Here is an 11,610-nt window from a genome sequence, read left to right on the forward strand (position 1 = left end):
CTTTGCTTGCCTACCTATTAACCCCGCTATCAGGATGTAGTGAATTCATGACCATACTTTGCAGAAAAAATTGAATAAACTTCTTGAAGCTTTAACAAGTTTGCACACCCCGTTGTAGCAAAATTAAACTTGCTATGGTTTCTTTCAAATCATTAGGGCATGTCCTAAAATAGTAAAAAACCAAATAAACACATTCAGTTATAAGGTCCAACCCCTTTATAAATAACCATAATATTTTTGGGTCTTTGTGATACACAAAAGCAGATAACAGGTTAAAATTCAAAATGGCATTCAAGGAATAACCAATCAATTACTTTTTCTTTTCAATGGCCATGATTCTTTCAGTCACAAGATAGAAAAAACCTTCAATGAGAAAATATGCATCCAATATGTTCTGCTCCTTGAAGACATGCTCCACTTGCAAACAAAAAATGTAGCTTCAGATTGGAAAGACATTGCATATGATCTAATCATAGTCCACATTCAAAATCACAGATGATAAATATGTTCACATATCTTTTTAATCAGATAAATTACACTGATTTTTTTTTTTTTTTTTTTTTTAACTTTAACGGATATGTTTTTTTTATTATTATTTATAGAGGAAAAAGAGTGGGGCTTTGCCAAAGCAGCCCTGATTACATCATGCTTGTACTTCTAAATCAGATGATCTATCTAATATTTTAGTAAGGAGTTTCTACAAATCTGTCCTCATTGATGATCAACCACCCTCTGTATAGAGCGCTCCCTTTGTTTGCCATCAAGTCCGCTTCGCTGTTTGAGGTTCTGAGTATATGGTAGAATTTGTAAGATGAAAAGGATGAGAGCACTCTTTTCAATCTTTCCAGTGTTCTATTGAGACCTGCATTTCTGAATGGCTCTCCAGCGTTCAGCTTCTTTATGAGGATCTCCGAGTCTCCAAAAATCTGAATATCTCTGATCCCTTTTTCTCTGGCTATTTGACAAGCTTTAAGAAGGCTGAGCAGTTCTGCTTGATTGTTAGTCTTCAAACCAAGGCCCCAGTAGAAAGAGTCTCGGGGGAGCCCTTCAGGGGAGTAGATGATCCCACCGGCGCCCGAGGGGCCGGGGTTTCCTTTAGAAGCCCCATCAAAGAAGATTGTGTGTGAGTTTTGAGCTCTCCACCAGATCTGGAAAGTTTCATCTGTGTCTCTCTTCTTCTAGGATGGGGGCTCTAATTTAGGAGAAAAGAGGATTTTTCTGTTTTGCAATTCAAGCTTTCCAAGCCACTGCTTCTCTGTCTGCTGAAGTGATGCATCCTCTTTATAGTTCTGCTGCTGCACCACTTCTAGAAGAAGGGATCTGGCCTTAGCTGCTACTTGCAAGGGAGTGAGATGGAATTCTTTAAAGATCTTCTGGTTACGGGCCAACCAGATCTTCCAACAGACAAATTTGGGCAAAGCGTTCCAGATTTTGTACCAAATCGATTTTTGAGGGATATGATGAGAGTAGCGGTGGCTCCATTCTGCGAAGAGGTCTGGGACTGATATCTGAGCGGGAGAGCTTATAAGTAAATATTGGAGCGTAAAATCCCATACTTCCCTTGTGAACTGGTAGTCGATGAAGAGGTGTTGAGCTGTCTCGGCGTTGCTTCTGCAAAGAGCGCACCAGTGAGGGCTAGCGACGTTTCTTTTTGCTAGATTGTCTCCGGTTAAAATCTTATTATGAATCAGTGTCCAGAAAAAGAAATTGACTTTTGGGAGAGCTGTGGGATCCCATACGTTTTTCCAGAACGCAGGACCGTGCTTGTTGTTTCCTGAGGTCTGTAGAGCTTTATAGCCTGCTATTGCTGTGTATTCTCCAGATTGGCCCCAACCCCACCGATCTTGCATTGATCGATGTATCGGAGCAGCATCTTCGATCAGTTCCTGAAATAAGTTCAATTGCTGTTGCAGATGGGCTGGAGGAGCGGGGATTGCCCAACCTGCCCAATCGTCTCTCTGATCCCAAACGGATATATCAAATAAACTTAACTTCCCAACTGTAATTAACCAGTCCCTTAAGCCAGCGATTTCCTCATTTTCGCTTAGAGGATTTCGCCCCATTATCCGATCCTGCCAGAGACGAGTTTTCTTGCCATTCCCTGGAATTCTGTAGACATTTCGTTTGAAGATTTTGCTGCTTTTGTAACAGAGCTTCCACAACAGCGTACTGTTAGCTGTGTAACCCAGATGGAGGTTTCTCAAATCAGTTTTGTTTGTATACTTCGATCGCAGTATGACACTTACAGGATGACTTGGCTCTTTGATCATTTTCCACAGGATTTTGCTGCCTAATGCGAGATTGACCAGAGAAGGATCTCGGATTTGCAATCCTCCTTCGTCGATGGGTTTCTTGACTGTTTCCCAGTTTACAAGATGTTGTTTCTTGTCATTGCCCCTGCCTCCTTGCCAAAGGAAATTTCTAAGGAGAGAGGAGATTTGATCCATGACATTTCTGGGAGCGAGCAGAAAGGCTGCTTGGTAAATTATTAAGGAAGAGAGCTGAGATTTAATTAAAATGACCTTACCTCCTTTTGTCAACCAGTATCCTCCCCATTTCGAAATCTTGGATTTAAATTTGCAGATTATGTCGCTCCAAAGCGATCTCTTATTCACTCCTGAGATTATGGGTAGCCCGAGATATCTGATTCTCTCCCATTGTGAATGCCCTTTGAATCCGAGAGTATTAGCTATATTATTGAGCTCCTGTTGGTCTGTATTCCAGTTGTAGACTTCGCTTTTGCTTTCATTAACCAATGCTCCTGAGACTTTGCAATAGTTCCTAATGACCGTGTCGAAGGCCTTTGCTATTCTGGTTGAGGCGCCCCCCAGAAGAATCGAGTCATCTGCGAATAATGCGTGATTCAGGGGGCTTACTCTGTTGGAGGGTTTGAGGCCCGGAATGGATCCTGACAGTCTTTCAGCTTCAAGTTTTCGACTTAATGCTTCAGCCAATATGATGTAAAGATAGGGGGAGAGCGGGCATCCCTGCCTGATGCCTCTCTTGGCTTTAAAGAAGTTAGCAGGTCTGCCGTTTATGAGAGGAGCTATCCATGGGTTATTCATGCAGGCTTTTAGAAGGTTGACAAACTGAATGGAGAAGCCAAAGGAGAGCAAGACTTTACTGAGAAATGTTCTATTGACTCTGTCGAACGCATTCGCCATATCTAACTTTATGAGCATACCTTTCTCTTTTCTCTGCTTGCTTGAGTGTATGGTCTCCTGCACTTGTATGACGTTGTCCAGAATGTGTCTACCTTCCACGAAACCTCCTTGAGAGTTAGAGATAATTCTAGGAAGCAAGGGCTTCATTCTGTTGGCCAACAACTTTGCCAAGATCTTATAGGAAGCATTGCATAACGAAATTGGCCTGAATTTGGCAAACGTTTCCGGATTAGAGTCTTTGGGAATCAGAGCTAAGTAGGTTGAGTTAGTGCTGCCACCTACTTTAGCTTTTGTCATGAATCCCCTTATCATCTTTTGCAGATCATTTTTTATGATGTCCCAGCATACTTTGTAGAAATGAATGGTGAATCCGTCCGGCCCGGGGGCCTTGTCGGAGTCCATAACCAGATAATTTTGATTATTTCTTCCTCTGAAACAGGTTTGCATAGATCTGAGTTGTCCTCCGGAGAGATTAAGGAGGGGATGTGATTGAGGAATTCTGTTTCATCCGTTTCTTCACCTTGAACATCCGAGCTGTAGAGATTCTGAAAGTGTAATTCTGCTGCTTCTTTGACTTGTTGATTGCCCTTGCAGATTTGGCCCGTCATAGTCTTTATTTCTGCTATATGATTCCTTGACAATCTAGCCCTGTACTGCCGGTGGAAGAAAGAGGTATTGCGGTCCCCTCCTTTTAGCCACAGGCTCCTAGACTTTAATCTCCAGTATTCTTCCTCTTTTCTAAAAGATTGGTAGGCTGCTCTCTGCGCTTTTATTTCCTTATCCAAGAGGTCTTCATTAATATTTTTGCTTTCCATGTCATTTTGTAGGGAATGCAAAGCCTGGACTGCTGCGACTCTAAGAGAGATGGGGTTGGGAGTTGGTTTCTTGATCCACTCCTTCAATGCTTTTTTGGTGAGTTTCAGTTTTTGCTCCCAAACGAAGCTTGGGGAACCTGAAATGGAGATGTTCCAGGTTGCTTTCACCGTGTCCAAAAAGCCTTCTCTTTCAATCCATTGAGGAGAAAAACGAAATGGGATGGGACCCAAATCCTCTTCGTCTTCTAAACAGAGCTGTATTGGCTTGTGATCCGAGGACAACTTGGGCAGAATTTTTGTTGTTATGATTTTCTTGTTCATGAGGAGGGTTTGCACAAGAAAACGGTCAAGTCGAGCAGAGATATGATCTGTTCCAGTTCTGTTGTTTGACCAGGTGAATAAGCCTTGGATTGGGTTAAAATCTTGCAGATCCCAGTGCTGAGCAAGCTCCTCCACTACACCCACCATAGGGTCCTTGGAGTTGGTACCTCCTCTTTTTTCTTTGGCTTTCAAAACAATGTTGAGATCTCCAGCGAGAATGATGTTGTTAGGGGTTTCCTGCTCAAGAAATTCTACCAGAGATTTCCAGCAGTCTCTTTTTTCGGAGTAATTGACACATAGATTGACTAGAGAGATAGATAACTTACTTGAAATGTGGGTTATTTCTGTATATATCCAATGCAGGGTCTCATGAGTGTTGATCAGTTGAAATTGTTCTTCGTTCCAGAGAGTTGCCAGACCTCTCGAGGAGCCCCGAGCGCTGACAGCTATGCCTGTACTTTTCTTCCATTTTGATTTGATGGTTTCTAGCAGGGCTTGTCCTGCTATCTTAGTCTCTTGGAGCATGAGGATGTCAGTGGGTTCCGATTTTAAGAGGTCCTTAACTGCTTCTATTTTTGCGTGGTTCCCCAGTCCTCTGCAATTCCAAGAGACTAGCTTCATTATTTACCTATGATTGGGGTGGAGCCGCCCTTGGATGACCTAGGCCTGCTACTTCTTCCGATTGTCATTTCTATCGTGGATTGGCTCCATTGGGTTTTGAGCCTTTCTGCTTCTTCTTCTCTTTTTTCCTTGCGGGATTTCCTTCTGGGTCTTTTTAATGGTCTCTCAAAGAGTTCTTCCTCTGAGGACTCAGAGCTTTCTGCTGACTTTTTCTTTATGATTTCTGCATAAGTGGGGCTTGAGGGGCTGCCTTGGGTGGCTTCGATGTGGATGTCGCCCCCTCCCTCTTTACTTAAAAGAGGGGTTTCCTCATAGTTCTCTTTTTCCTGTTCTTTGGTCGGTGGATTGGGTTGCGCCTCCTCGGTTCCTTTTGCATTTTCTCCTGTTTCCTGAGTTGGGGTGACGTTGTTCCTGTCTCCTGTTGCTGCGCTTTTTCCTGCGTCTTTCTTTGCTTGGGCTGTTCTCTGGACTAGGGTCCACTGATCTCCATTCTATTTTCAGCCTGATCCTCTGCTTTCTTCTTACAATGCTTGGCAAAGTGACCGTAGCCGTGACAGTGTCTGCATTTAAAGGGGAGCTGCTCATAGTCGAGCTCTTGGATGTGCGTCCATCCTGCCACCATGAGCTTGATCGCTTCAGGAAATCCTTCTTCAAGGTCCACTTCGACGCAGATACGCGCACAAGAATATTGGTCTCTTCTTATAGCCTGGTCTATATATTTTCCTAATGCGTTCCCAATAGTCTGGAACGATTTTTGGTTCCAGCAATGAAGGGGCAGATGAGGGAGCCTTACCCACACTGGCACAACAGATGAGACGTCTTGAGAGGGATCAAAGTCTGGATTCCATTGATTTAAATACAGTCCCTGCGGCCCAATGAAGTAGGGGCCATTTATGAATATTAAGCTTCTCTCTTCCGTGTTTTCAAATACAAAAACGAAGTACCCTTTGCCCACAAAATAACTCTTCACTCCGTTTTTTATCAGAGGTTTCCAGTTTCTTTGGGACCAATCCTCCACGGATTTGGGGGAGGGCCATAGGCCTGTGAACTGGCCTATGAGGCCTTTTTCTGCCAAGTTCAGAGCCGCTTTGAAGGTGTCCTCCTCTGGCAGGGCAACAGAGGGTATCGAATCCATTCTTTTGATGAATTTCTGCTAAGTCGCAGAAGGAGTCCGATTTGTCCCATTTGCAATCAAGTTTCTGAAGCCTGTGACTTCGGGGGGCGGATCCGTAGGGGGGGCAGAGCTCTCAGGAGCCTCCATCTGACTGCAGAGGGAGGGGCGAGGCTGTGCGCAGAGGCGCAACAGCCTGAGCGACGCAGCAGAAATCTCAGAACCCTAGCTTGAGAGCGAAGGGTCGGGCTGCGCGCAAAAAAAAACGGAAATTACACTGATTTTGATAACCCATTATTTCTTCTAAATTCTAATGAACCATCTTCTCTAAGTACTTCTAAATATTATGAAAAATTAGTATTGGATGTGCTAAATAAAAAATTAAGTCAACCAGGAAAAAATATTATATATCCAAGAAAGGCCCTGCCATGAAAACAAAACATCCAACTACCAAGTAGAGTAGATATAAATCTTAATTCATTGTATTTAATATAGATGAGCTAAGTGCAAAAGTTGTTAGAAGATAAATAGTGACAAGGCAAGATTGTGAACAATCCTACTAGATACAAAAAAGACTATTTAGGAAAATCAAGTATCTCCTTGGTGAGCTTCTGTGAGTCAATTCCACTTTCCTCTTTGGTGAGCTGAGTTGAAAATTTCTATAAATTTTGTTGAGTTTTGACCAAACTCAGCAAATATAACCAGATTCAAGTTTCCTCAAACTTGGTGAGTCCACAGTGCAGTGAACTCAGCCAACATCACTATATATTATAAACTCAAAACTGACTCTTGTCTATTCTTCACATTTGTCTTTATTTCAGATTCTAAGTGAGGGTTTTGGGTTGTCAAATGTTTTGGTGCATTTAGAGACCAAAACTTGGGATCTTTTGAAACAATTTCCAATGTTTAGAGACCAAAACTTCACTGGGGAGTACAAATGCTACATTTTTAGATCATAACTTTCTTTGGGTAGCATTTTTTTGCAAGGGAGGCACATTGGGAAATAGATTCTGTAATATCCCTAAGGAAAAATAACAACAATAAACAAATCATGCATAGCAAAAGCAGCACAAAAAATTCACACATAATTAAATACTTGAAAATACCCCAAAAACTGCGTAGGTGAAAGGTGTGGGTCAGCAGACCTGCACTTATGAACTAATTGTATATAATACATAAAACTTGGGCTATAAAGGAAAGGGGAGGAGAATATTAGGGTAGCTTTTCTCATGAAAGAACTTACCAAAGGAAAAATATTGTAGAGATTACCAAGCTTGTGCTAGATTTGTAGAGTTAACAGTTTGAGAATGCTATACACATTCATAATCCACCAATTTCATAATCTCAAAGGCTAGGGATTTGTATAGAATCCCAAGGTTGGCAGGGGTACTAGTGTCACAGACCTAGTCCCTAGATTTCCTTTCAAGGGTAGGTAAATTGGAATAAATTTAGTGCTTACCACAGCCACAGTTGAGTCAAGAGAAGCCTTAATGAAAATGTACTGTTCCCTAGCTGAATTCAAAGAGAAAGTCAAAAGATGAAAAACCCCATGTTCTGGTTGCTTTAAGATGTAATCCAGGTGGAATCTCTGTCATGACGACCAAGAATTTTCCAGACTCTAAACAAGGTCTTAGGACCTGATGATTTGTTTGTTATCCACCCCTCATGATGCTCAGGAATTTTCTAAGATTTCAAACTCAAGATGAAACCCATATTCTCCACGTTTAATTTCAAATGAAACCTTCTCCACCATATGCCATAATTCTCTTCATCAAAGCCTTGCTCGACTGAAAATAATAAAACCCTAATTATTATATAAATCACAAGAATAATTCTCTCTAGCCCACAAATGAAAACTATTAAAAACCCCTGGAATGCTTGTCGACATTTGAAGTTGGTAAACAAACCCTTCTCTACTATTTTCTAGGCCAATAGAACAAAGGTTGTGCTCTTTCCTAATAGAATAGAGGTTGCGCTCTCGATTATGGGCCACGATACTCCCTTCCCGAGGTTGCGAACAAAAGTTGTGCTCTTGCTCAACAAACGAGAGGTTGCACTCTAGATTACTCCAACGGGTCACAATACTCCATGGGCCACAATACTCCCTACTTGAGGTTTCAAATAGAAGTCTTTCCGAACATAACATAGGCACTCTTTATTACTCCTACAGCTGATACTCCCCGCCTTTATGGCATTCGTTTGGCCAATATTTGGTATTAAAAATACCTTATAATCTATATATATATATATATATATATATATATATATATATATACATATATATATATATATATGTATGTATATATATATGTATATATATGTATATATATATACATATATATACATATATATGTATATATATAGATATATATATATATATATATATATATATATATATATATATATATATATATATATATATATATATATATATATATATATATATCTATTATATAACACAAAAAACCCCTCTAACCCCTTGTTATATAGTCAATATATTATTTTATGTTTTTCTTATTTTTTATGCCCCATTATGCCCATTATGAACACACGTGATATCATATTGGTTCCTCAGTGAAGCCCCCGTGGGTATGGCATGGTTGTTGGCATGGTAGTGACGACTGGATCTGCTAATGCTAAGGCAGATAAAATGCCTGAGCTTGTTAAAATGCAGGAAGATAAAGATGTGGCAGAGGAGAGTGGTTTTTAAAAGCTTGTGCATTGTTATGCATGTAAAGCTACTAACTCAAGGCGATTAGTGAAAAATTTGTGAGACTGAGTGAGGAAGACCTCCTACACATGTGTTTGGCATTGATATTATGAGAGGAAGACTTGAGGAGAGGAAGATTTGGTGTGTGTGTTAAGCGTTGGATCTGAGTGGAGTTGTCAATGTGTCTGAGCTTGTGAAAAATGTGTGGCTGAGCTGAGGGCATGTGAAGTTGTAAATAAGAGCAAAGTGTTGTAGTCCATCATGCTAAAAGAACTGATGGATGGAGGAATTGAAGAAATTAAAGTTAAATATGATGATGAAAAATTTTCAAGTGATCAAAGTTTGCTACAAATGCTACAGGAGAAGAAACTTGTGGATGATTTGTTAAGTGGAAGCGTAACTTTGCTTGAAAATCAGTAGGATGAGATAGATGAAAATGAATATAAATATTTAGCAAAGGAAGGCAGAGATAAAGTTGGAAATAATCCAGATTATGGTGATTTTGTAAATCTCACTAATGTTTATGAGTGTGCAGGTATTGGTAGCATCCAGGAAGAAGTGACAGAAAAAGAAGAATATAACTAAATTGTAATGTCAATTTAACAATACTTAAAAACTCTCAATGATGAATGTGAACACATTGAAATGAATTTGCATCGTCCTAGTTGTAATAAGGACCAATATCTAGTGTTCATGATCTAGAGTAAGAAGAAGAAGAAAAGAGTTTGGAGCAACAAGTTTAAGAAAACATTTCACTAATATACTGTAGCAAAGAAAGCCAAAATGAAATATTTGAGTCATGTTTGTAAGGCTAGCTGAGACTGAGACCAACATGCAAGTTAAATTATAGTTCGAGATTAAGGGGATGTGTCAGAATAATAATCACTCCCGCTATTCCTTAGTCGATGGGGAGTTAATAGTCGACGATAGTCAGCAAGTTTAAGTAGAAATTAAATGATAGTTGGTGGAATCCCTATAGATTCTTCGGCTTGGTTTCTATATAAATTTTCTTATGTTGAATGTAATCTATAAGCTCTCTTTGTGAGTCTTCATTTCTTTTAGATCCCCCTATAAAACTTTTTATTGTTACATGATATGGTCTTATATGAGTTTATGTGAGTGTAAAATTTTTCATTGTTATATGATATAGTCTGAGATGAGCTGATCACAGTATAAAAAAATTCATCTCTACCTAAACCATAGATTCTTTAGTTTACTCTATTACTACAACTCTTTCTCAATTACTACTCGAATTCAATATATTTTGCAACTGTTTGATGAATTAAGTATACTTTGCAATTGTTTGACCATTCCTTGCAATTCTTTTATAATTGATATAACTGAGACACCTATTGTATTAGTAATAAAATTTTACTATGGAATTAAGTATAATGGCCTTGCAATTATTTTATAATTAATATAATTGAGACATCGATTGAATTAATGATAGAATTTTAACTTAAATCATATTTTTATGAAGGAATCAATCTTAAGAAATGATACACTACACTAGAGATTATTGGATAGATCCCGACAACATGAAATACTACTAATCAACATTTTTAATAATTCAACTAGTTCCTTGAGAGAAAATTGAGTTAAAATTTTTATAATATTTAGTAGAGCTATGATACAAGTATTAGGTCACATCAATACGAAATTTACATTTTTCATACTCACAACTGGTACATTATGTATCTAACATAATAGCAGGGAGAATGTACATTAAAGCCTTTCCCTATGCAGTCAAGGGCCATGAAGGTGTAGTACAGTTAATCCATTCACTAGGTATCATTGTGAAATTGATCATTTGGGTTGCCTTGACTCTGTAAATAGTTGAAATTTTAATCATGACACAAAATTGATACTCATTTTCTTGTAAAAATTCTATTGTTTCTTATGTTAAAGAAATAACTTGTTGTCAACTAATTCCTACATGTTGGGAACAATTTTAAGTTGTCACACTTCAATGTTGTTGGATGAGCGTTAGCCATCGTAATCTATACTTCAGCTTTTAGAATTATCACCACCTGGTGGTTAAAATTCGTATCTAGTGTTGATGCACACTACTACATGATAATCAAAATGATTTGTAAAACTCCGCTAAGTATTTGATGACAAGTGGAATTCAAATATAAAGAAATTTATCATTATCAATATCTTCATATTTAATAGAAATAACATTTACAATTTCTGTTATATGGGATTGACGATTGCGGACAAAAGTATCTCCCCTAGGTTTGGTGGCTAACCTATAACAACATAGATACAAGGAACCCAATGCTTTCCTTAAAGTAAATATATGATGAAATGAAGCCTACCTGGAATCCATCGCACGCTTCGCTCCTTCTTTAGCTTGTATGCTCCAATTCCAACTCTGATCGCTAAAATTAGAACCTGCACAGTCAAATAACACAAGCCAATAAACTATGAGAGCTATGTAGTATCATCTAGATACTATATTCAATTGATCAACATGGTATTGAAATACATGAAATAAAAACATCACATATAGGAAAATAGAGAATTCTTTTCATTAATATAAATGGAAGGAGTTACAACCATAAATAGATGTTGATCTTGTAGAAGAGATCCTCTAGGCTGACTTGTCCTTTCCTTGTCACAATGTGAACCTCCAATCACCCCAAATGCATAAAATGAAACCTCTCACAACAGTAGCATAAGGGTAGAATCACTCTCCAAAATCCAACCCATTGCATATGGAAGGCTATAAATATATACAGGAGTGGTAAAAGTTGGGAGTCCTTATCCAATTACTAATTGAAGGTTTTAGATCCACCTTTTATGGGAGGATGGCATCAAAGGATAAGGGATGAAAACTCCAAAGTAGGGTAGGATAGGATTCGA

At 38.9% G+C, this 11,610-nt stretch overlaps 2 protein-coding genes across 2 annotated transcripts; both read right to left on the reverse strand.

Annotated features, from left to right (window-relative positions):
- Positions 1-1,178: 1,178 nt before the first annotated feature.
- LOC149259159 (uncharacterized) lies at positions 1,179-3,461 on the reverse strand. The gene has a single exon (XM_089453471.1). The coding sequence runs from the start codon at positions 3,459-3,461 to the stop codon at positions 1,179-1,181; it is 2,283 nt and encodes a 760-aa protein (XP_089309597.1).
- Positions 3,462-5,390: 1,929 nt separating this feature from the next.
- On the reverse strand, positions 5,391-6,056 carry LOC149259160 (uncharacterized). The gene has a single exon (XM_089453483.1). The coding sequence runs from the start codon at positions 6,054-6,056 to the stop codon at positions 5,391-5,393; it is 666 nt and encodes a 221-aa protein (XP_089309609.1).
- Positions 6,057-11,610: the final 5,554 nt, after the last annotated feature.

This window comes from Pinus tabuliformis, chromosome 6 (genome assembly GCF_031772625.1).
Source record: "Pinus tabuliformis cultivar Carrire ecotype Pingquan chromosome 6, CPIR1, whole genome shotgun sequence".
In the NCBI taxonomy this organism is placed as follows: domain Eukaryota; kingdom Viridiplantae; phylum Streptophyta; class Pinopsida; order Pinales; family Pinaceae; genus Pinus; species Pinus tabuliformis.